At 45.5% G+C, this 25,893-nt stretch overlaps 1 protein-coding gene across 2 annotated transcripts in view; it reads right to left on the bottom strand.

The window, feature by feature from the left end:
* Positions 1–16,047: 16,047 nt before the first annotated feature.
* Positions 16,048–25,893, bottom strand: part of NUP214 (nucleoporin 214) — a 115,350-nt gene continuing 105,504 nt past the window's right edge. The window contains exons 33-36 of one of the 2 annotated variants that reach the window (XM_049895297.1): positions 24,840–25,011; positions 21,639–21,778; positions 20,717–20,741; positions 16,048–20,146 (exon numbers count right to left, since the gene is read on the bottom strand). In XM_049895297.1, the coding sequence (XP_049751254.1) occupies positions 20,113–20,146; positions 20,717–20,741; positions 21,639–21,778; positions 24,840–25,011 (371 nt within the window). In that variant the 3' untranslated portion in view covers positions 16,048–20,112. The remainder of the gene's footprint in view (positions 20,147–20,716; positions 20,742–21,638; positions 21,779–24,839; positions 25,012–25,893) is intronic. The other variant, XM_049895296.1, reaches the window with a different exon arrangement.

The following is a 25,893-nucleotide window of genomic DNA, read 5'->3' as shown; positions in this document are numbered from 1 at the left end:
CTGAAGGTAGATTGTGGGTTTAAGCCCATTTGTGTGAGCTTGGGCAAGGCATGTAGCCGCCCCCAGAGCCCCATTTATTTCGTGTGGAAATGGGGATTCTATGAGGGGACACCTCATGGCTGAAAAAAAAACAAAAAAAAAAAATTTTTTTTTTTTTTTCACGGTGTGAAAACACTGCTCTGCTCTGTTTCTGGGTATTAACTCATTGAACCCTCACAACAACCCCCTGAGGGAGGTGCTATCATTATCCCCATTTTACGGATGAGGAAACAGGAAAAACAGGGTCAAGAAGCTGCCCAGGGCCACGCGTGTAGTGAGAGGCAGGTCCAGGGCTGCAACCCCAGTTCTGGAGCCCATGCTCTCACCATTGCACGCTCCCAACCCGATGCCTGTGGCAGTGGTGAGCACACATTCGGGGCTCAATAATCATTGGATACTATTATTAAGAAAGCCTAGGCCTTTGGCCCTCTCCATCCTGAGGTTCCAGGAAATGCCTTTCTCTCCCCCACAGGAAGTCTTTCTGCAGGCAGCCCTCTGCTCGCCCACAATGAGCCCATCTCATTGCCTTTGAAGAGGGTCTGCCCAGCCACCTCCAGACCAGAGGCTCATTCTCTTGGGTGGGCAGCAGCCCCTTGCATCATCACAGAGGACAAGGAGCTTGTTCTCAGGGATTAGGTTTCTTCTCTGGGTCCTCTACATTGCAGCAAACCAAGGGTTTTGGTCCCTGAATCCTGCCTTCTGGGTCTGAGACACCAAAGCAGGAAATTGCATAATCGCCTTCTTTGGCTGCCCTCCACCCAGATGGCTTATGGGTGGTGCTGTTCACAGCAGTGGTTTGGCTTTTGGTTGTAGAGTCGGCTCCTGGGTTGTGCCCACGGGAGACTATGGTGTGTGTGTACACATGGGTGTGTTTGGGGGGAGGCGGGAGTTGGGAGGCAGAGAACGGGGTGCAGCCCTAACCAACAGCAGGAGAAAGCAGAGCTGGATCCCAGGACAAGGCCGAAAGTGGACGAATCTTCAAGCTGACAAGCAGTTGAGTGAGGCTGGGAGATGGCTCAGGGGGTTACGAGTAAAGTGGATTCCAAGTGGCATTTAGTCACACAGTGGGAGCCCTCCAGCCGCTCAAGCTGATAGCAGGTTAAATTTAGAAGTCCCAGACTGGGTTGAGAGACTCAGACACCAGACACTACTCAGCTGTTGCAGGCCCCCTCCAGGAGCTGGGGTGGGGAGAGCCGCTGTCTAGGCTGGCAAAGCTGTCCTGCCCCAGGACATCTGGGAGAAACAGCCACATAGCTGCCTCGTGGGGACCCTGCCTCTCCCCTTTCATCTTCCCCCCCTCAAGTAACTTCTTGGTAGAGCCCAGCCTCTGCTCTGGGGGACATAGAATCCCTGCAGGCTGGGCCTTGAGGCCATAAAGGAAACCCCCTTCAGGTCCAAAGAGGAGATGGTTTCACTGGGGACTGTAGAAAGGCGACAGCATATGGTGTTCTCTCAGGTTCTGCAAATTTCTAACAGCCGGATGCTCTTTCTGTAACTTCTGGCTTTATCTGTCTCTTGGTCATCAGTTGCCCAAGACCAGCTATCCTGCTTGGGTGGCCTCAAAGAAACTATTTCACACCTGGTTGGGGTCCAGGCATTCGATTAAAGCAAACGTTTTGGGTAACAAGAGGCCCTCGTGCACATGATCCAAAAACTATCCATCGAAATCATTAGGATGGAACCAAATACTTGGAAGATCCTTGTGTGAACAGAGGGCAGTCTGGTGATGCCACCAATGATCACACTGAATGTTGTCCTTCCCTTTTGACAAATGAGGAAGCTGACTCTCAGGAAAAGCCAAGTGACTTGCAAACAGTCACTGGGCTAGAAAGTCACAGGACTGGGCTAGTTCCAAATACCTGTCTTTTGGCCCTGCATCAGTGTTCTTTCTGCTGCACCACACAGCCTTTCCCTACCCTAATTCTGCCTGGCTGCCTTGAGTGGTTCTTTTGCTAAATGTGGTGCAGAAGGCCCTTGCATGATGACGAATATGAGCCACGGCCTGCCCTGTTGGCGCTGGGCGACGGAAATTATTAAATACAAGAAAACGCGTCTGAGCAAATAAGCTCAGTCTCTGTGTATGTGTCCAGAGAGGCAAACCCACAAAATTGACACTCGGTCCCGGCCAAACCAGCCCAGCTCCAGTCTGGGTAGAGCCCTTCCCACTTGTCTTGGCACAACCCATGGCTGAGGATGCAGAGCAGGATCCGTTCTTCCACTGGGCCAGGCCCGATTTAGGTGTAAGCTCTATTGCCCTGGTTCATATTTGATGGTCCCTTTAAGTTTTTTTTTTTTTTTAATCAGGCAGATGAAAGGTGGCATGGCTGGGTGTTTACAGCAAGCAGACGTGGTTAGGAGCTCTGCGCTATTCCTGGTCATGCCACTTGTCTTGCTGAGTGGGGCCAGGCAGGTCACCTGACCTCACATGCTTGAGTTTCCTCACCCACAACCTGAGAAGCGCGTCGCTAGCCTGTCCTCTCTGCCAGGACCCAGCAAACTTGGAGCCCTGGTGCCCAGTGTTAAATATAAAAATGGGGCTGCCTCAAAGCTAATTAGTCATCTTGGAAACCAGGTTTGTATCAGAGACTAGAAGCTCTTCTCTCTTTAAATGTGGCTAAAGTCATCTGCAACCTCTAGAGGACAAGGACCAGGCTTGGTTATTTTGGATTCTTAGCAACATCAACAAATACACGCTAAGTGCAAGTCAGTCAGATCAATATTTTTTTTTCTTTTTTAAATTGAGGTGAAATCCACATAACATAAAAGTAACCGTTTTAAAGGCAACAACAATTCAATAGCACTGAGTACAGTCACCATGTTTTGCAATCACTACCTCTATCGAGTTCTAAAACATTTTCATCGCCCTAATAGGAAAACCCCGCCCTAATTAAGCGGTTGTTTCCCATTCCTCCCCTACCCCAGCCCCTGGCAACCACCAGTCTGTGTTCTGTCTCTATGGATTTACCTATTCTGGATATTTCATATAAATGGAAGCATCCAATATGTGTTCTTTGGTGCCTGGCTTCTTTCACTTAGCATGTTTTAAAGACTCATCCCTGCCATAGCATGTATCGGTACTTCCTTTCTCTTTATGGCTGAATAAGAGTTCATTGAATGCATATACCACGCTTTTTTTTATCCATTCACCCACTGATGGACATTTGGGATGTTTCCACCTCTTGGCTATTGAGAATAATGCCGCTACGAACATTGGTGTACAAGCGTCTGTTTGCTTCTGTTTTCAATTCTTTTGAGTATATCCCTAAAAAAACTTGTTGCCATCGAGTAGATTCCAACTCATAGCAACCCTATAGGCCAGAGTAGGACTGCCCCATAGGGTTTCCAAGGAGCGCCTGGTGGATTCGAACTGCCGACCTTTTGGTTAACAGCCAAGTTCCTAACCACTGTGCCACCAGGGCTCTGAAGTACATACCTAGGAGGGAAAATTCTATGTTTAACTTTTTGAGGGCCCACCAAACTGTTTTCTGTAGCGGCTGCACCATTTTACATTCGCACCCGTAATGGATGAAGGTTCCAATACTCCCTGCTACTTTGAAGGCATTTCTGTCCAAGGCCATCAGTCCTGAATATTCAAAGGGCACCCCGATATTACAGCCCAGCCCAACCACAGTTCATGAGTGCACCAGTAATGGGTAGTTATATTGAGAGAGTGATGTCAAGAAGCAAGTGATGGTCCACTTTGGAAGATTTCCTGGTTAAAACAATAAAATTCCAGTGCTTTAAGGAGGAATTTTCCTCATCTACAAAATTCAGTTATCTGAAAACCCTATTTTCCGTGGAATGAAAAGGAGCCTTAGAATATGAAGATGTGTTTTGCCAAGTGCCATCAAGAACCTGGACTTCAGGGTGACCTTTGAGAAGGTCTATTATGATATCCTCAGGGGCAGGTGTTTACAGGCTTAACCTTGGGCTCTTCCAACTCTTTCCATCTGGACATGAATTATTAGGAGATGTGGTGGGACATGGGCTGACTCGAGGATGTGGCCAGGTTGCTTCTTCTGGATCATTGGCTGGTGTCCTCCTCATGGTGTAATGGCAGGGCCTCTGCCATGATCGAAGACAAAAACATTTATTTTGTTGTTGTCGAGAATATACACAGCAAAACGCACACCAATTCAACTGTTTCTACATGTACAATTCAGCGACATTGATCACATTCTTGAAGTCGTGCAACCATTCTCATCTTCCTTTTTTGACTTGTTACTTCTCCGTTAACATAAACTCACTGCCCCCTAAGTTTCCTATCTAATCTTTCCAGTTGCTGTTATCAGTTTGATCCCAAAGAGATAGTTCTTATAAAAGCATAATGCTCAAGGCAGACATTTTTTTTCCGAAATATTCTTTTTTTTCTTTTAAAAATTTTTATTGTTCTTTAAGTGAAAGTTTACAAATTAAGTCAGTCTCTTAGACAAAAATTTATATACACCTTGCTATATACTTCTAGTTGCTCTCCTCCTAATGAGACAGCACACTCCTTCCTTCCACTCTCTCTTTTTGTGTCCATTTAGTCAGCTTCTGACCCCCTTTCCCCTTTCATCTCCCCTCCAGACAGGAAATGGCCACATAGTGTCATGTGTCTACTTGAACCAAGAAGCTCATTCTTCATCAGTATCATTTTCTATCCCATAGTCAAGACCAATCCCTGTCTGAAGAGTTGGCTTTGAGAATGGTTCCTGTCTTTGGCTAAGAGAAGGTCTGGGGACTATGACCTCCGGGCTCCTTCTAGTCTCAGTCAGAAGGCAGATATTTTTTACAAGTTAAGCTCAATTGTCTTTGGCTAAGAGAAGGTCTGGGGACTATGACCTCCGGGCTCCTTCTAGTCTCAGTCAGAGGGCAGATATTTTTTACAAGCTAAGCTCAACTTTGTTTTTAAGAAGATTTCCGGGAATATCTTTGGTTTAAGGTTTAAAGATTATCTCAGTGCAATAGTTTTAAGGGTTCATCCAACCATCATGGCTCCAGGAAGTTTGGAGTCCATAAGAATATGAAATTCTGTTCTGCATTTTCCCCCTTTTGATCAAGATTCTCCTATAGAATCTTTGATCAAAATATTCAGTAATGGTGGCCAGGGACCATCCATTTCTTCTGGTCTCATGGCAAAGGAGGCAGGTGTTCATGGAGGCAATTAGCCACATCATAACTTCCTCTTATTCCTGATTCTCCTTCTTCCTCTGTTGCTCTAGGCAAATAAACCCACTGCTGTCAAGTCAATTCTGACTTATAGTGACCCTATAGGGCAGAGTAGAACTGCCCCATAGAGTTTCTAAGGAGCGCCTGGTGGATTCGAACTGCCAACCTTCTGGTTAGCAGCCAAAGCACTTAACCGCTACACCACCAGGGTTTCCCTCTAGGCAAATAGAGACCAATTATTGTGCCTTGGATGGCTGCTTGCAAGTTTTTAAGACCCCAGGCACTATGAAACGAACTAGGAGATAGAACAGAAGCACTAAACATGTTATTAGGCCAATTAACTGAGATGTCCCAAGAAATCATGACCCCTAAACCTTCAAACCAATGAAACAAATCCCATGAGGTTTTTGGTTGTACATAAGCAGCCTCAGCAGCTACTTTTTTTGGTCATTGCTGTAATAAATCTATCACACAACTTTTGCCAATTCAGCTTTTTATAAGTGTACAACTTATTGACAGCAATTACAAAAATCGGCTGTGCAACCCTACCCTTAATCAATGCGATATTTCCATCACCATTAGACCCTCCCCTTTCCCCTTCCTCTACCTCTAGTAACCACTAACAAAATTTGTTCTCTGTACATTTGCCTTTTCTTGTCTTTTTATATGTGAGGTTATACAATATTTGTCCTTTTGTGACTTATTTCACTCAGCATAATGTCTTCCAGCCCCATCCATATTGTACCATGTATCAAGATTTCATTTCTCTAGCTGGCTGAGTAGTCTTCCATTGTATGTATGCACCACATTTTGTTTTGCCATTCATCTGTCGATGGGCATTTAGGTCGCGTCCACCTTTTGGCTATTGTGAATAATGCTGCAATGAATGTTGGTTTACAAGTCTCTGTTTGAGTCTCTGCCTTCAAGTCTTTGGACATATACCTAGGAGTGGAATTGCTGGGTCATATGGTAGTCCTATTTTTAGTTTTTTTGAGAAACCGCCACATTGTTTTCCACAACAGCTGTGTCATTTTGCGTTCCCATCAGCAGTTGGTAAGGATTTCAATTTCCCCACATCCTCACCAACATTTGTTCTTTTCTGTTTTTTTTTTTTTTTTTAAATCTTAGCCATCTCAGTAGGAGTGAAATGGTATCTCATTGTGGTTTTGATTTGCATCTCTCTGATGGCTAATGACGTTGAGCGTCTTTTCCTGTATTTGCTGGCTATTTGAATGTCCCTCTGCCACGATTTTTAGTGATGACTTTGGTTGCTGATCTGGCCGTAGGCAATGGAAAAAGACTCCCTTTCGGGCTTCCTAAGGTGCCTCTGATCAGCAGATTTCTGTGTGGTTGGGCCTCCAGGAATAAGCTTGGTAGCACAGGCACCAGCCCTTCACTGCAGTGCAGAGGATAGAGTGGTTAATGCAGCACTTAGGATGTTGTTACATTCTAGGCCTGGGGATTTCCTGCCTGCTACTTCCTGTGAAGTGAGGCAGACGAGGCTTCTACAGCTGCCTTCTTAACAGACAGTGCCAGGTGATTCCCCACAGGGACCCATTCCAGCTCCCTCCACCGGTGATGGTGGAGGGACACCCACTCCTCCCCCAGCGTGAAGCTGATGATTCTATAGGAATGATGGGTGTGAGAAATAGCTGTGGGATTGGCTGAATTGATGGGCTGATGGCCAGGGAACCCAGGAAGGTCTGAGTCCTGCACAGGATCCATCTTCCTGCCCTGGGGGATCTTAGGGAGATGGGCATGCAGGGAGGAAGGACCACTTCCTTCTTAAATGGGAGTCAGGTTAGAGAATCCGGCAAGCTGTGTCTTACAGAGGACCCCTTTGGACTTCAGTCCAAAGCAGGCCAGGTGGCTCACCCCACTCCACCCCTCCATGGCCAAACCCAGCCATGCAGCTCATCACCCTCTGGCTGCTTGGAGGGAAGGTAGAAGAATCAGACTCATATGCCCAAGTTCACCTCTGGGATTGCACAGTGACTCCATGCACCAGCACACCTGACCTAATCACCTAATCATAGTGCTCACTTCATAGGCGCTCACACAATTGCAGCCTTATTATTTTTTGGTGGTAGAGTATGTTTAACAAAACATGTATTTTGAGCTGAGCAGCAGGCATCAGCTTTCCGAATTTCTCTTTCCCAGACTAGTGAGACGGGGAAAGGGCTACTCAAACTCCTGTCTAAAAACAGCTTTGTTCTGGTATGATTGACATAGAATATGTAAAGGGAATAATTTGGGAAGTTTTATCATCTGTATGGATTCTCGCTTTCCATGCAGAAGACCCAGGTTTGATGCCCAGCCAATGCACCTCATGTACAGCCCCACCTGTCGGTGTAGACTTGCATGTTGCTATGATGCTGAACGGGTTTCAGCGGAGCTTCCAGACTAAGATGGTCTAGAAGAGATGCCTGGAGATCTACTTCCAAAAATCGGCCATTGAAAACCCTATGGACTGCAATGGTCCAATCCACAACCCACCATGGGGATGGTGCAGGATGGGGCAGCGTTTCCTTCCCTTCTGCATGGGGTCATCATGAGACCGGTGTGGCTGTTTTCCAAGGCAGTTGGACCACTTTACCTTCCAACCAGCAGCATATGAGAGTTCCAGTTGTTCCATATCCTTGCCAATATTTGCTATGGGCAGTCTTTTTAATTTTCAGCATTTTAATAGGTGTGCAGTAGTATCTTATCATGGTTTTAATTCGTACTTCCCTAAATGACTTTCTATTCCGTACAATTGATCTATTTGAGTATCCTGACACTAACAGCACACGGTCTTGAGTATGTAGCTTTATAATAAGGCTTAAAAACAAGTAGTATAACTTTCTTCTGTTTCAAAGTTGTTGTGGCTATTACTGGTCCTTTGCATTTTTGTATGAATTTTAGGATAAGCTACAAAAATAGCCTGCTGGGATTTTGACTGGGATTGTATCGAATCTATAGATCAATTTGGAGAGAACTGACATCTTAATAATGTTGAGTATTCTGATCCATGAGCACATATCCGTTTCCAAGGAGTGCCTAGTGGATTTGAACTGCCAACCTTCTAGTTAGCAGCCATAGCTCTTAACCACTGTGCCCACCAGGGCTTCCTCCACTTATTTAGGTGTTCTTAATTTCAATCAGCAGTGTTCTGTAGTTTTCAGTGCAAAAAGTCTTGCACATCTTTTGTCAGACTATACCTAAGTAATTCTTATTTTTTGATGCTATTGTAAAAGGTATTGTTTTTTTAAAAGCTTCTGATTATTTGTTGCTTGTATATAGAAATACAATTGATTTTTATTTATCAGGCTTGTATCCTGTAACCTTGCTAAACTCAGTAGTTCTAGTACCTGATCTTTTTTTATTGTAGATTTTATAGGGTTTTTCTGTGTAGATTATAACCATCTCCAAAGAAAGCCAACTTTACTTCCTCCTTTCCAGTCTGGCTGCCTTTTTTGTTTCTTTATCTTGCCTTAGTGACTGACTAGAACCTCCAGTATAATGCTGAATAGAAGTGGTAAGAGCAGACATTTTTGCCTTTTCCCAATCTGCAAGTGAAATCATTCCGTCTTTCATTACTAAGTATGATATAAACAGAAGGTTTTTCCTAGGTATCTTTTATTGGGTGGAGAAAGTTCCCATTTCTTCCTAGTTAGCTGAGTTTTTTTTTGTTTTTAAAAAAACTAGGAGTAGACACTGGATTTTATCAAATGCTTTTTCTGCATCTATTAGATGATGGTATATTTTTTGAAGTGTGTTACACGGTCAATTATATTGATTTTTAAACCAACCTTGCACTGCTGGGATAAACCCCACTTGGTCATTATGCATTGTTCTTTTTATATATCGTTGCATTTGATTGCTAAAATTTTGCTAGGAATTTTCGCACTTGTCTTGATGAGAAATATTTGTAATTTTCTGTTGTTGCATGTCCTTCTCTGCTTTTGGTATCAGAGTAATGCTGGCCTCATAGAATGAATCGGGAAGTATTCTCACATCTTGAGTTTTCTGTAAGAGTTTATGCAGAATTGATACAATTTCTTCCATAAATATTTAGCAGAATTCACTAGGGGAGATATTTGGGCCTGATGTTTTCTTTGTGGGAAAGTTTTTAATGACAAATTCAAATTTTTAAATAGCTATAGGGCTAAGCAGGTTATTTTTTTCTTCTTGAGTGAGCTTTGGCATTTGTGTCTTTCACGGAATTTGTCTATTTCATCTAAGTTGTCAGATTTATCGTCATAGTATGTTGATAATAGTCCCTGATTGTTCTTTTATTATCTGAAGAATCTGTAATGATGTCACCATCTCACTTTTGACACTGGTAATTTGTGTCTTACCTCTTTTTTCTCTTATCATTCTGGCCAAGGGTTTATTAATTTAATAGATTTTCTCAAAGAATCATCTCTGGTTTTATTCTATTTTTTGGTCTTGTTTTATTTTCTATTTTATTAATTTCTGCTCTGATATTAATTTTTTCCTCTGCCTATTTTGCTCTTCTTCTCCTAGTATCTGGAAACCCTGGTGGTGAGTGGTTAAGAGCTACAGCTGCTAACCAAAAGGCTGGCAGTTCGAATCCACCAAGAGCTCCTTGGAAACCCTATGGGGCAGTTCTACTCTGTCTTGTCGGGTCGCTATGAGTTGGAATCAACTCGACAGCAACGAGTTTTGTTCCTGGTATCTTAAGGTAGAAACTGAGGTCATTGCTTTGAGACCATTCTTCTTTTTATAAAGCAGTTAGTGCTATTTTAGCTCCATAGACACTTTATGGAGAAGGGTGCCCAGGGGCTTGGTCACTTGGTCGATAGACACAGTTCCAATACCATAGCTGAGGTACAGTCTGAAAGAGTTTTACTGTAATGATAAGCAGTGCCAGTTCTGTTTTTTCTTTAGCTTTCTGCCCTCTCAAATCTGGTATTAGTGCCAGGAAAAAAACAGAAGTCATTATTTGGCAGTATTAATAAACTTACAAATGGTAATAGATCACCACAACACAGGTCCCCATGGTTCCATTTCCTGTTACTAGGCAGCCAAACCAAGTGTACTTGGAATATTCTATTTGGTCTCAACAGAAGTTTAGCAGTAAGACAAAATAAACATCTTTGATTAAGCATCTACCGGGAAATTGAGTTCTAGATTAGAATGACTCTTATCTACTCAGACAACTTGCTCTCATGTGCCCTGATCAGCTTTAAATGATAAACTGAAAAGAGCTGTGCCCTTTCTCATTCCAGATTCCCCAACTGAATTGCTTGGGAACAAAATACTCTCTAAAAGCAAGATAAGCCATTGGAAAGAAAAATGAGTTTCAGAGAAGCCCAAAGTGTTTTCTGATTTTACACCCAAAAGGCAGTGGATGGACACCATCATGAAGTCTCATCTCTATAATAAAAACCAGTTAAGAAACTTCTTAAAGAGGCAGGTTTTCCTTTGTTGGTAGCTTCCAATTTTAGGCCAAGTGCATTTTGGGGGCTCTCACTTCAACATGGATTGCTGAGAAGTGAAATCGCACCTTCATGGGTGCCATTCCATGGGGGAAATTGTGCAGTGAGGACATGCAGGATGCCAGAAGGTAATTAGGGACAGATCTTTGTAAGCAGTGAAAAGTAGGAGGCAGGGCCTGCCTGGTTTGCACCTTCAAGTGATAGGTATCGTTATCCTGTGGACACACAAACACCATAAATGGCCCATGTGTTCCTGGAACTCCTCAGTCCATTAGAGACTGCATGCAGGTTATAACTAGATCTCCATGGTGTGACTTCCAATAATCGATTTTTATGGCATGGCTGAATATGAGAAGATAAAATATTTACCACAGAAAGTTTGACCATGAATATTTTTCTCATCCAGTGAACATCTATTGCACAAACTGACCCATCATGTACAGCTGAAGAGGAAGATCTTTTAAAGTTGTAATGCTCCTAGAAAGATTTCACCTCTTGGCAGCTGTCTCAATTGTTTTGGACTATAAAGAGCTAACAGAGCAAGCCACTCAGATCTCCTTACAACAGACTCATTTTAGCTCTTTGATTCTAGCCATATGCTAATAAATCCAAGAGTCATTATGTGCAGTAAAAGAGCAGTGGGTCAGAAATGGAAAAATTAGCTTTCTATTCCTACCTTGTCCATAAATATGATGATGATAATAAAACTACCAGCTTTATGTACAGTGTCTCATTTAATCCTCAACAAGTCTAATTGAAGGTATTATTCTTTCCCCCTTTGATAGATCATGAAACTGGAACTCAGAGAGGTTTAAGTGACTTGCCCTAAATCGCACTGTTAGGATGTGATTCAAGCCCAGGTATACCCACGGTCTTAACTAATACACTCTACTTCCTTCCCCTTCCTTCTCCTCTTTGGGTCTCAGTTCTCTTTTGTATTCAAGGAGAGAGTTGAACTGGATAATCACTTAGCCCTAAATGCAAGGTACTTGGATGCCTCATGGGTCAGCTTTGCTCTGAGCCACAGGCACAGAAGAGACCACCTACTGCTCCCTGAGCACCCGTCTTGCAGCCAGCAACACACACCCTGGGACTAGGGCCTGGGTGATAAGTGTGTGGCTGGAACAGCCCAGACGTAACCCTCTCCATGCTGTGCTGATGGGGGGTTGGCAGGACGGCTTCACACAGGAAGTATGCCACCTCGATAAATGCTTTTGGATGATGACCACCGGTCCCTACCATCTGTGAAGCTGACAACCAAACAGCAGAGTCTGAGCACCACTTGGCTTGACTGTCTCAAAGAAGATATTTCCTCCTGTCTCCAGAGTAGCTCCAAATAAAAAAAAAAGAGGGTCCTGAAGGCAACAGCGAGCAGTCAGCCAGGTCAGCAGGCCCAAAGCTCAGCAGTGGCCATGGTGAGGAGGATTAGGGCCTGAAGTCAGCTCAGAGGTACAGCTGCTGCCACTTTGCAAATGGTTCTCATTGGCTAGCTGCATCCTGGGCAAGAGGAACATGTGGCAAGGGGGGAGGTGGGATTCAACCTGCAGGATCAAATCACCAATACGGAGAACCTTGTGACATAAGTAGTTTCATTTCCCTACAGTGAGGTAAATCTGTGTTCACTAAAACAAAGAGAGTAAAAGTGAAAAGGCAAACATCCTAAGCCTTGAGAATTTGAAATGCTCCGGAGTACATTGGCTGGTGGCAGTTAAGCTGTTACATCAGCTCATACAGCCCCTTCTGTCAGCTGCAGCCAGGGAGTGACTCAAAACTCAGGATGGCAGCCCTTCCTGCCCTCTCCCCCCGACCCCTGCCCGCCCATGTCCCCTTGGCCAGCTGGAGAGAACTGGGATGGCAAGACTGGCAAGGGGTGGGTGGAGCATGGCTTTGGTGGGGGTGTGAGCTGTGACTCCAGCGTTCTCTCCTGCAGGGCCAGAAACCAGACCTGCAGACTGGGTAAGTGGACAGAGGTCCTTTCCCAGGGCTAGCCCTGTACCTACTGGGTCAGGCCAAGACCGGGGGGAAAACAGGGCCAGGTGTCCTTCAGTCCAGATCTGGCCCTCCTCCCCGGGTCTCTCAGTACATTCCTGAAGGAAGTGCTGCTAGTCAGCTCCTGCATCAGAGGAAGACCTTGTGGGCGTGTGCCTGGGCAGAAGGGCACTGGCCTGGTCTGCTCAGCAGGGCTACTGCAGCTCCTGGGTCTCTCCACAGTGCCAGGGAAGTTACCGTGAGGATGCCTGGTGATTCCATCCCACCACTGTCTGACGTCCTGTTCATACCCTGCCCTGCCCTGCCTTGCCATTTCACAGGTGAGGAAGCCGAAGCCTGAATCAGGTGAGACAACTCGTTCTACCTGGCCAGTGGAGCAGACGCTCGTACCCGGCGGGGTCTTTGTGTTCAGGCCGCAATCCTCATCACTTGCTGGGCTGCATGGACACGGACAGCCATTCTGGCCCTGAGCTAGCATGCCCCTGGGATGATGAGAACCAGAGGACCAATGGGCACGGAAGGGGTCACTGTATGGTGCCTGGTGGAAGCTTGGGTGAGCTCGGACGGAGCAGAGAGCGCCAGGGCCAGCCCTGGGCCTGTTCCAATACTAGCCTTGCTGTGTGACTATGGGGGACCAGCTGGCTCCACGCCCTTGAGCTGTCATATCCTACCGCCCCTTTGTCATCCCTTCCTGGGGTCTGGCTTTTGAGCAAGTTTCAGCTTCTTTCTAGGATGTGCTTGTAGGCAGTCATTTACCTGACAGCTCTTGACCCTTGCTCTGACCTGGCACTGTTGGGGGCTGGGGGCAGACAAGGCTGATACAGTCCTTGATCTTATGCAGCTGTTTAGCAGAGGGGACAAAGACGAAAGAAAGCGATCAAACAATGAATTACACAACTAACTGCAACTGTGACGTATCCCTCAGTGCAGCAGAGCACAAGGGGAGGGGTGCTGAGCAATCCGAGGGTGCAGGCTCTCTGGGGAAGCGGGGTTTAAACCGAGACCCACAGGATGAGTGGGAGTGTGGAACAGCCCTGAGGTGGGGAGAGTGGGCTGTCTGAAAAATGGAGTGTTCAGAGGGGCTGTGCCTTGAGAATAGGAAGAGCGATGCAAGAGGGGCGGTGGAGCGGGCAGGAACCGTAGCCCATGTGACTTGCAGGCCAGGGGCAGGATGGACTTGATGTAGGTGTCCAGACCAAAAACCAAGCCCAGGCACGGCCACGAATCATCATTAGTTTGGCTGCTAAGTAAAAGATTGGCATTTGAATCTACCAGCCGCTCTTTGGAAACCCTATGGCGCAGTCCTACACTGTCCTATAGGGTTGCTATGGGCCGGAATTGACTCTACAGCAACGGGTTTGGGTTTTTTGGTTTGGAAGCAAAGCCTCTGCATCCTTGTAGCCCGGCCAGCAAGGTCAGGCCAATCAGGATGGGGGAACCAATCACTGAGAACAGATTGGGGCTGGACTCCCGGCTTCCTTCCAGCATGGGTTTCTGCCTCCTGTCTCCCCCCACACAAACTCTTTCTCTGCAGCTGGCAATCTAGGGCCAAAACAATGCAGAGAATCTCCGGCCAGGGCTGTGGTATGGATGGGTTTCTATTTATAAGCAGAGAAGGGCTGGAACAATGCAGCAACTGCCGCCTCAGTGGTCTGTGGCCTGACCTCCTGTGGAATTCTGGAAAGCCTCAAAGCCGGACCTCAGGAGATGGCAAAGGAAGGGGCGCGCTAGACAGCTGAAGGGCTGGGAGCCAGCTGATTCCACGAGGGTGTGATCGTCTTCAACAAAAAAGCCTCCATCTGCCATCTGCACATGGTGTATGCCCCCCTCCCCAGGCTGCAGGTTAGACAGATGATGATGACAAATATGTATGAGATTAGAGCCAGTGGAATGGGAGGCAAGTAAGTGTGCAGAGTAGGAATATTTACTGTGATTGATGTCAAAGGTCAGTTCATTTTCTTGTGGTAAATGGGGGCAAGAGCATGATAAGGTGCTCCACAGGGTCCCTGGCAGAAAGCAGGCTGGTGTTTCTTCTAACGTGAATGAGCATCTTGGGGAAGAAAAACAGTGAGACCCAAATGCAGCCAGCACGGGCCTAGAAGACTGCTTGCTCCCCCAGATAGCTGAGGTGGGGGAGTGGTGTGAAGAGCAGGTTGGGGGGCAGTTCCGGGTTCCAATTCTGCCTCCACCACTTACTCGCCTCTGACTAGGACAAATTTCCTCATCTGAAAGTTATGGGTAATAGGGTTAAACATGAAAATGTTTGTGAAGTGCTTAGAACACAATACTTGGCACATAATCTGCATTCAATAAATCATAACTACTATTATAATCAAGGAAACCCTGGTGGCGTAGTGATTAAGAGCTATGGCTGCTAACCAAAAGGTGAGCAGTTCGAATCCAGCAGGGGCTCCCTGGAAACCCTATGGGGCAGTTCTACTCTGTCTATAGGGTCACTATGAGTTGGAATTGATGCCACAGCAACGGGTTTGGGTGTTATAATCAAATAAAGAGGAAAAAAAAAAAAGAGGAACGGGTGTTAAAAACAACTTCCAGGAAGCTATACTTCTGTCCAACAGTTCCCGGGAAGAGTTCCAAGTAACCTGACTCCAAGTGAATAGGTCTCATGCTCAGAAACACTTAGGAAACAGCAGGCTATTTCACCTTGTTGATTTACAAAGAATATTCACATATTAAAGGCTCCAAACAAGTCCCTCAATAAAGAGAGCTGTTAAATTTTATTCTGTTCACTTTTTCCCATACTCATTGGCCCCTGGAACTCCTTCTGTTTGGGCAGGATACTAACTGCCCATAGAAAACACTCTGAGGATGGCAAAAGTTTGGAAGCTGAAACCATCTCAATCCAATTATTTTTGTTCCCACATGAATGATGAAGGAACAGCGGAATCAGGGAAGGGGCGTAGGAGGGGGGAGAGAAACCCGATTCAGACAGCACAGCGTCCAAAAATATACCCTCCCCTCCCTCCTTCCACCCAAGACGTACTAACAACAAACCTGGAAGAAACGGACTTGTGGAGGAAGCTGCCTCCGGCATGAATCTGAGCCAGTTTTATTTGCTAAAAAGCGAATGCCTAGAATTACGGTCAGGTCTTGTTAGAAATTATAAACGAATATCAATGAGCTGATGAAATGTGGGAGAAAAGTACTGAGAGCCAGCCTCAGGCAGGATGAAGCCAGAGATACTCCTCCTCCTCCTAATATAATTTGGAATAAATGACGAGGTAGAAGAACAGAAACAAAGCGGGAGAGAGCTGTACTGTGAGACAGGGTAAGTCAAGAATATCCCCTCCTATTCCGTTCACTGGAGGAGAACTTACCCGAATGGGAAGGAGGTGACTTGGCTCAAGTCAAGTCATACTGATGGGGCCTGTTTTTTTCTGAACAGGTACCCAGAGAACAGTTTACAGTTAAACTTGGTGCTTCTTAACAATTTCAGAAAAGATCCTTTACCCTGAATTAACTACAAAAAATAAACATTTCCATGGGAGTTAGGTTCTATCTTTCACAATGCAGACGGGGCAGCTATTTATATTTATCGTGGTTAGATGAAAGCATTTCTCAAAATGTGGTCCATGGATATCTGCACTACAGTCACCCAGGAAGCTTGTTAAAAACACATATTTCAAGGGCCCATCCCAGCTCTGCTGACTCAGACTCTCCAATCAGGGTTTGAGAACCATTGTTTTAGAGCTACTTACAGTGGGGGAGACGTCCTCATTTGGCACAGGGTATTCATGTTGGTGTTTGATAAGGGGCCCCAGAGCCAGGTGGAAGATGAGGCTCCCCCTCCTCCCTGATCAAATGAAGCCTCAGGGGAAACACGTTTGTTGTTGTTGTTAAGTGCCATCGAGTGGATTTTCGACTCACAGCGACCCCATGTGACAGAGTAGAACTGCCCCATAGGGTTTTCTAGGCCGTAATCTTGCAAGGAGCAGATTGCCAGGTCTTTTTTCCATGGAGCAGCTGGATGGTTTCCAACTACCAACCATTCGGTTAGCAGTCGCGTGCTTAACTGTTGGGCCACCATTTAGGATTATGTAAACCAGATGCAGGACAAGATGCTATGAGGTGTGAATAAAGTACCATTTACTGACTGCTTACTTTACTGATCACTCACTCACTTATATGTATCATCTCATTTCATCTTCACAACCACCCTGCAAGATAGCTATTCTAAATTCCATTTTATCATCAAAGGGAAACAATCCCAGGACATTCAGGGGCCAATCCACTTGTTCTCATCAGAGAGCTAGTAAGGCGTAGGGCTGGGGTCTGCCTGCACAGCCCACACCCTTTCCGTGATGCCAGAGGCCCAACCTAGAACTCTCTCTGGAGGCATGCGCTGGGGCCCTCATACAGGGAGGGACAGGAGCCTCCAGGGGAACCAGAAGGGTGGAAGAAGACCGACTAGGCCTAGGCTGGTCAGGAGACATGCAAAGGCAGAATTTAGCTCTCTTCACCTGTAATTACATTGCTCACTTTAAAACTAGGCCCTCCCCCATCAGCTCTCCCCATGAACACTCGAGTCCCTTTGTCTCAGACAGGACTGTGCAGAGGGGATCACTTGCTCTTGGTGACGTATCAATATGCAAGGGGACTTCATACTTCTGCCCAGAGAAGGAGCCCCGTTAATGGGCATTACTTTGTTATTTTGGTTCTGTTTATCCCTGAGAAGCCCAACCCCTGGCCTCTATCACTGTGCTGCCACCTGAAGCACCAATTATGAACGTGTAACATTTATGTCTGGAAAAGCCAAGCAAAACACAACCTCATTAATCTGCTCCCCTTTTTCCTTCCTGCTTTTGAATATATATTCAACCAACTGTGCCTGATAACCTACCCACCACACTGTACTGCTTTGAAGAAGCTGGATATGGGTTGCTCTCCTGGGGTCATTTGGCAGTTATGACTGTCTTCTCAGCAGGACACTGATTTCTACACCCCACACTCTCATCCTCACTCTTTACCACCCTAGTTCTGGAAAGGCTCAAGCCCTGCTGGCCTCTCCCCGGCAGGTTGGAGCCACTGTGCATTCCCAGTCTGACATCCTGGGAGCATGGGTTTCAGGATGCACGCTGGCTGAGCTCCGAGATGACCCCTGCCACCTACCGTTGTTATAGAGCCCAAAAAAGGAACTCGAGGGGCTGTAACCCTCCAGCAGCACATTCCTCTGGTGCCGCCCGCCTCAGCAGTGAGTGGTGGGGAGTTATCTGGCAAAGCACAGCTGATATGCCTTATGGAGAGATGTCACATGCCACCTCAATAGAGGATTAATGTAGAGAATTTGAGGTCAAGGGTTTAGGCTGAACCCTCTTCTATTTATAAAAAAGAGCCTCCAGGGGAACCAGAAGGGTAGAAGACTGACTAGGCCTGGGTTGGTCAGAAGACATGCAAAGGCAGAATTTAGCTCTCTTCACCTGTAATTACATTGCTCACTTTACAACTACGCCCTCCTCTATCAGCTTTCCCCATCAACACTTGAGTCCCTTTGTCTCAGATAGGACTCTGCATAGGACAATGACAGCATATGTGGGAGACAACCCCCTGGCTGATCGTAAAGGCTCTTGGGGACTGGCCCCTTGCAGCTACCAACCCAACTGTCCCCCTGTTTAATGGCTGAGGGGCCTTAAGTGAGAGCAGGGCAAAACCAGATGACAGGCCATCAATTTTGCAAGGACTAAACAGATTAACCTTAAACTTTTGAAGTCCCCAACACTTCAAAAGTGGCAGCCCCGCAATATAAAGGCAAGTACGAACAGATGCCAACTCCACCCTCACAAACTGCAAAGACAGTGAGTTGACCGTTGACCATAGACACACAGATCCAGTTCCAGCTCTTAGGTCTGCCCACAGCTGGTTCAGGAGGGGTTTCTGAAACCCAAGAGTGCTATACTATGAGACTCCTCTAGTTATGAGCTTAAGATACCACTGAATAAAAATTCATTTGGGGTCCAGCTCCAGATCGGAATCTTGAGCTCGAGGCCTATGAATCTGCACTTTACAAAACGCTCCCCAGATGAGTCCGAGGCCCAGCCAGAATACGGCCTCCCAGATCAGGCTGGGCCACAGGGGAAACCACATTCTGGTCTGCCCTCCCCATACAAGCCAATAAAACCAAGGTTAAACTTGTTGTAACAATACAAATTAATATCACATGTACAACTTTTATTAAAACATTTTAAAATACAACTTTCCAGTACGCAAAACTCTAAACTGACCCCTTTCCAACTCTCCCCTGCTACTGACCCCGCCCAAAGCACTGCCATATTCTGGGCCTGAAAGATAAGAAATTCTTAGCCCTACTTTTGAGGCAGAGAAGCCCTGTTTGTTAGCAACTCTGTAGAATATTACAGGCCTAAGAAATAAAATATGCCCAGGCCTGTCAGATACTGCATTATAGGAAAATAAGCACTTTAACAAAACTGAAATTATGCTCTACTGGCCATGCTAACAAGCACTGTTGTCAAAGCCAGCACTGCCTGGCTAGTGGTATCTGGAGACAGCAGTGCCTTCACAACTCCTGGGTCTCCCCAAGGGTTATCCGCACTGTGGTTAAGAGAGTGCTAGGCGTGGTTACCAATGTCACTGTCACGTCCTGGACATAAAGAATGCCTTCTCAATCAACTGCCTACCTCTTCTCCAGGATAGAAGAAATCAGCTGTGGGACACACAGTGCCCAAGAGCTAAATGAAGGTCAATGAGGGTGTTCAAAGGCAGCATACCCGTTTGTCACAACTCAGCTGTGGCCTCTCTCCAAGGAAAGGAGATGGAAATCCTCATTTGGTCTATTTTTCATGCTTGCCTCACAGCTAACTATACTTAATGGTGCTATTACCACCTCTGAAGCGCAACTGATGCCTGCTCTTACGTGAGTTCTGACGCATCCACCTGGTCAAAGAGTTGGTACGTTGAGGCCCTGATACACAGTAGCAAAAAGGACATGCTGAGAAGATGCCAAGCTGTGGCCTCAGGAAGGCGGCCCTCCAGCATTCCACTTCCCCTCTACTGGGCCTTAGGTCCAAGCGTGGTCAGGGAGATTCCCTGGGAGAAGCCTCTGCCTAGTCCTTTCGTGTGTCAAGATCCTACGCTGGTTACTTTTGATGTCATCCTTGAAGACATACATTGCTGGCTGGGAGAAGGCTGTGGAGGTTTCTGAGCACCACAGAAATGGGAAAACCTCTCCTTGGCTATAACCTGAAAAAACCCACATATATTCTGTACCAAAACAGACCAGAAGAGTTTAATAGCAGAGAAACAAAAAAACTAAAATCCCAGGATAAAATATAAAAGAAAACAGACAATCAATCAAGCATCTTAGATTTTTTGGTTATTGTTGTTTCTTTCTGGGCATGTGTGTGTTTCAATGGAGAAGGTCCACTTTAGAAGCCGGCTTCAGGATTTCTCTGTGGAGAGGATCTGAGAGTGCAGCCGGTCAGTGATAAGAACTGAAAGGGACGATGACACCCACTCAACTTCTCCATCCACCAAACCCTTGGACAGACCTGCAAGGAAGTACCAGGAGAGAGTGGCGAAATCAGCAACCGCTTCTTACTGTGTAAGGGTCCTGGTGGTTACGCAACTGACTTGTGTTCAAAGTTCAGACTGTGAATTTTTAATGTTGCCGCAATTCTACACAGAAGCATTGCCTGAGGATAAAAAAAAAAGGGCTTGCTAATGGCCTAGAGCCCAGTGGTCAGCAGGAAGCTTCTGAGACACTAACAGGGAAAGAAGGAGAAGCATCTCTCACGTCCTGCCTTCCAGTTCTTTGTTCTTCGGAAGGCACATTTTTCTCTCTCTTTTATCTACTGTCCTTGAGAGGGCCAGGACTGGCATCTCCTGCCTTATTTTTTGGAGATTAGCAAGTCCACAATCACAGAGGGCAAAACCCAAACACTGCCACTGAAACCTCATGCTTCCAGGACAAGCTTTTGAAACAGTAGAAAAATGGATACGAAATACATTCGGCAAGATTGAGTATTTCAATAGTTATCTTTTCATATCCCACACACTCTTCTATTCTTATTTAATGCTTTTAATAAAAGTCAGACTCAAAGCTGGGGATAGACACTTACGAGTTAGATGTTCCAAAGCTGAATCCTGAAAAATAGAGGAAAAGGGCAATGTTAAAACACTCATACACTTGAAAGACAAATGTGGACTCTAGGCCATGTTCTTCCCTCCCTTATTTCCTATGGTAAAAGCCTCCCACCTGCTGGTTGGGCAGGAAGGGACCCACAGAAACTGCTCTATTCTCTTCAGAGGTGATCAGATCCATTAGGGAAGGCAGGGATATCCTTCGATGTCTAAGCGTTGTTGTTTCACTATTTCAGGGGTCCTCCCCTACCCCCTCCCCAGTTGTAGCAGAGGGTCTCTGGCACAGTCTGTCTCACTTAGATGTGCTATGCCACAGAGATCCATTTCAGTAGGAAAGCTTGTTGTTTTTCCTATTTTTTCATCCACTAGCTTCCTCTTTTTGAGAAGAATTGAGACACCTGGGCTCCAGGCCTGGGTCTGCTGTATAACTGCCTGACTATCTGAGCACACCACTTAACCCCTTGGAGCTTTTGTTTCTTCATTTGTAAAATAATGATGCCTAACTATGTATCTCAGAAGTTTGTTAAGTGATAAAAACAGAACACATATAGTCTGCTATCTGAAGAACCAGGGTTAACAAATGCAAGGTATTCTGTGTAGTTTCTATATCCCATTTTTTGAATTTGCTGGCTTGGATTTTTAAACCAAGGTTTAGTAAGGCTGTATTATTTTGGTTCTCAATTCTTGAGAGAAACTTAAGCCAGCCATTTCTTTGTTAGCAAATGGTACAACGTTACAAGTCTAATTAAGACCTAAAAAGAACTCTCAGCTTTAAAAATGCTAAACTGAATAGCCAGGTAAAAAAATACTCCTTTCTTTCGGGGATAAGGCCTTCCTCTGAGGGTTCAACATAAGATGGAAAAGGCAGGCAGTGCTTGAGAGGGAAGAATAGCTGCCTACCTCCTCCACTGGATCCAAAACCAGAGAATCCACTGCTCTGTGTCCCAAAACCGGAAGTCTGTTGAGACAGTGATCCAAAAGTAGGAGCATTTTGACTTGCGAGGGTGCCAAACGATGTGGTGTTGCTGCTGCTCCCAAACCTGGATTCCAATAAGAAATAAGGCTGTGGTCAGGGTGGCTACATTGTTACCTGGCCACCAGAACGCCTCAGTCCAATGACCTGACTCAGGTAGACTCTCAGAAAGAACCAACTATAACACAGAGGAAAACTTCCTCTCAGTTTTGGGAAGAAAAATAACAGTAATACAATATGAAATCCAACCTGTCCCATGTTTTAGTTTTCATCTACTGTCTGGAAATTCCAGGTCATTTGGAAATTAAGCAGCACCACACTTCTTGCTCTTTCTACCTCCCACAATTCTTAAATTTTATTCCATCATTTTATTTTAGCATTTCTCATTTATCTACAACTCCCCTCCGCCCTCCTTATTTATTTATCTTCAGCTCTTCTTGGAATGAGGTAAAGCGTCTTTTACATCCAAAGACCACTGTGTGCCTGTACTTACTGCATTTTTCCCCAGCCATGGCCCTAGCTGGCCCTGCTGTATTCCTACTCCTGCCTTGGGTCTCTCTCTCTTTAACAACAGCACAGACTTTTCAGATGGCCTGCCAGAGTCAGGGACAGTCTTACGGCAACTAACTCTTCTGGATACTTAATACCAGAACAGGTACTTACAATCTTGTTTTACGAAATGGAACTAACCAGCTAGTCAGGCCGAATTCATATGGGAAGGCCACCCCAAAGTAGAAGATGACACTTCTTTTCTACTAATAAAGCAAATAACTGGTTTCAAATAAATAAATAAAACCTCAAGATTCCCAGTCAACCAAAAACCTTTCCCACCTGTACAATAGTATGTGCCAGGCAGTCACTGTAGAGATCAGGGTCCATCAAGACTCCCAAGAATCCTAGTTTAAGCCCCTTCCTAAGTCTCCTTTAAAAGCTTTCCTTAACTTTAATTATTGGCATTTCCTGAAGGGAGACTTAATAGATTCATTAGTCTTTACATGAAATGCGAGAAGCAATACATAAACTTGCTCACTTGCCTTGAAACTTTCAAGCATTCTGCACCTGCACCATGGAGGGTGCTGTTGTAAGGTGTCATTGAGTTGATCCTGACTCATAGTGACCCCAGGTGACAGAGAAGAACTGCCCCATATGATTTTCTTGGCTGTAATTTCTACAGAAGGGAGCCCTGGTGGCGCAGTAGTTAAGTGCTTGGTTGCTAACTGAAAGGTAGGCGGTTTGAACCCACTAACTGCTTAGCAGTAGAAGGATGTGGCAGCCTGCTTCTGTGAAGATTTACAGTCTTAGAAACCTGACGGGGCAGTTCTACTCTGTCCTGTAGGGTTGCTATGAGTCAGAATTGACTCGATGGCAATGGGTTTGGTTTTTTGTAATCTTTACGGAAGCAGATCGCCAGGTCTTGCTTCTGCGGAGTGGCTGGGTAGATGTGAACTGACAGCCTCCTGGTCAGCAACTGATGGTAAAGGGTGTGAATAGGAGGCAGTGGTGTTAGCTGTGGCCAGGGCTGGGGTAGGGAGAATGAGGACTGGCTGCTAATAGACACAGGGTTTCTTTCAGGGGTGCTGAGAGTGCTCTGGAATTAGATAGTGGTGACGGCTGCACAACTCTGTGAATATGCTAAATACCAGTGGATTGTACATTTTAAAAAGATGAATCTTATGGTATGTGAATTATATCTCAATTTTAGAAAACTAAAAATTAAATAAAAAAACAGATTGGGACAAACTTCTCTGTCACAAACTGCTACTGGATTAACTATGCCTTCCCCTCTTTTGCAAAAGAGAACAAAAGAGTCAGTAGAAGGTAAGGGGAGGGGGGACTACAACCGCTCAGTCTGTCATACCTTGCTGTGACAAAAGAACTCAGTTTAAACCAGTCATGAAAAGAAATGGGTTCATTAAGTACACTGGAAATTTATGGTCAATCCACCTTAACTTTAAATGTGTAGCCTGTTAATTTATAGCTTGTCATTTCTCTTGAACATACAAGAGAAGAGGTAAGAAAGTTTCTAAGCTATGGTAACTTTTGTTTTTAATGTAAACTTTTGGGTTCAGGTCACTTTTACCCTCTCTTATCTCTAAGTCCATGTCAGGGTTTGCTCATGGCCAACTCAGCTGGGTGAGGACAGTGGCAGACCTGACCGTGGGTATTTACAGAACATACTTCAGTTTATTTTCAAGATAAAGATGCTATCATCTTGCCAAGCTTTTCCCAAGTACCCTTACAATCCCCCAAACAAAACCACCCCTGCCCTCTCAACTCTTTAGTTTTACCCTTCTTGAACCCAGTTACAAGGGCGAGAGGCATATTAGAGTCCCTTCCAGGCATTAATACCTCCCCTGAATTAGAAGCTATTTATAGTCATCACCAATTCCATTTTACTGGGACTTCGTGGTGTGGCAAAAGGCGATTTTCTCCTTGAGGTTTTGGCAAGAGATTGAATTTCTGGGGCCCTTAAAAGCAAACCCTACTATGGCATTTTCAAGTCAGGATGTGCACAAAACAGAAAGAACAGCTTTGAAAGCTGAGCAATCATCAAAACTCTTTAATGTGTTGGGATGCCAGGTACTGCCTCGTCTGGAAGCTGGCTCACGGGACTGTGAAACTGAATGCCCGCTTCAGGGGTTGGAATGGAGCAGGGACACAAGGAATTGTTTGCTCAAGGACAATGGGTTTAATGCAGAACAATTCCAAGAGGAAAGAATCTGTGAAAACTATTCATTCAGAACTTCATAAGGGAAGTTACCACATAAGGGGCAATCTTGGCTATGAAGTAGCCAAGGCAAGACTATGTATCTTCTTTTAATCAGCTCCACCAAGGAGAAGGGGGTTCTGACAACCAGTGCTCTACATGTCAGGGGACAGCAACACCGCTGATGCCCATCCACACATTCAACAGAGCCTGGCTTGACAAAATGAGCCTCAACCTAGACAGGATCAGGAATCCTGGAGCAACTTGTTTGCTGATTTGGAGGACCAGGTGTTCAGCTCACAGTCAAGAGCTGGAAAAATGTAAGAACTTTCTTTTCAAAACAAGAGCACTGGGCCCCAGCTCTTTTGGCTGGCATGAGCCCATTGGTGTCCCCATGTCATCCCCACCACATGGGGCTTACCCGAATCCTCCTGCGCTGGCAGCCGCAGTGCCCTCTCCGAACACTTTGCCTCCCGTCGAGCCCAGAGGGCTTGTAAAGGCTGGGGCTGAACCGAATGCTGGCACCCCTCCAAACCCAGGGGATCCCCCAAAAGTAGGAGGGCTGCCAAACACTGGAGCAGCACCGAAGCCACCTGAGCAAAACAGAGGCAAACAAACAGAAAAGGGGAGAAAGAAGACACGAAGAGAAGACATTGAATGATGAGAAACCAAATCAAAAGAAAAAGGGAAAATATGTTAGAAATTCAAATACAGAGAACTATAACAAAGGGAAGCACCCTTCTATCAGCAAAATAAAAATAAATCCTAAAAACCAGAAAGCCAAACCACATCCCCCGCCCCCTCCGATTCTAACAGAGGGGTCTGGAGTCCACTCAGGAGACTTCCTTGGAACTCTTAGTGTCTGTCTGGCATGACCTGTGTTTGTCCGAGAGATCCCCAATCCCTTCTGGAGGCAAGCTGGATGTCACCAGCTTGAACAGTCTTAGGAAATCAGATCACCACCAAAAACATTCCGGTATATTTCAGATCCCTTCTCAGCTCCTCTGAGTGGTTTTGAGGTTCCTCATTGAAAAAAATCAGTCTCAAGAACTCCAATCCCTGCCCAGCTGTCAAAAGATTTTATTATTTATCAGCATACACAGGCAAGGGATCTAGTTTCACAGAAAGCCAAATTATATAATGAGAGGCTGCAAACCCCTCTCAGGAAGAATCCATGACTCGGGTTACCGCAGAAACACCGGCGCCCAGCCAGGCACTTTTTATTTATTTAAAGCCTAATGGCTCTCACATCTCTCACCAGGGACTCTCTCTCTTTGTAGAGAAGAAGAATTTTTTAAAAAATGCTTTCTTTCCGCAGTCAGGAACTACTCCTAAACAAAAAGCATACCGAATTTCTTTTCTGGAAGAAAGCTGCTGTATCACTCTAAAGTAATAAATCAACTGTGAGGACAGCAGCCAGAGTCCGAGCCATCTTTTGCAAGCTCCCAGCATTGATGCTCACTGGGATACCAGGC

This window comes from Elephas maximus, chromosome 9, assembly GCF_024166365.1.
Source record: "Elephas maximus indicus isolate mEleMax1 chromosome 9, mEleMax1 primary haplotype, whole genome shotgun sequence".
Lineage (NCBI taxonomy): Eukaryota > Metazoa > Chordata > Mammalia > Proboscidea > Elephantidae > Elephas > Elephas maximus.
This window is presented reverse-complemented; position numbering and strand designations above follow the sequence as displayed.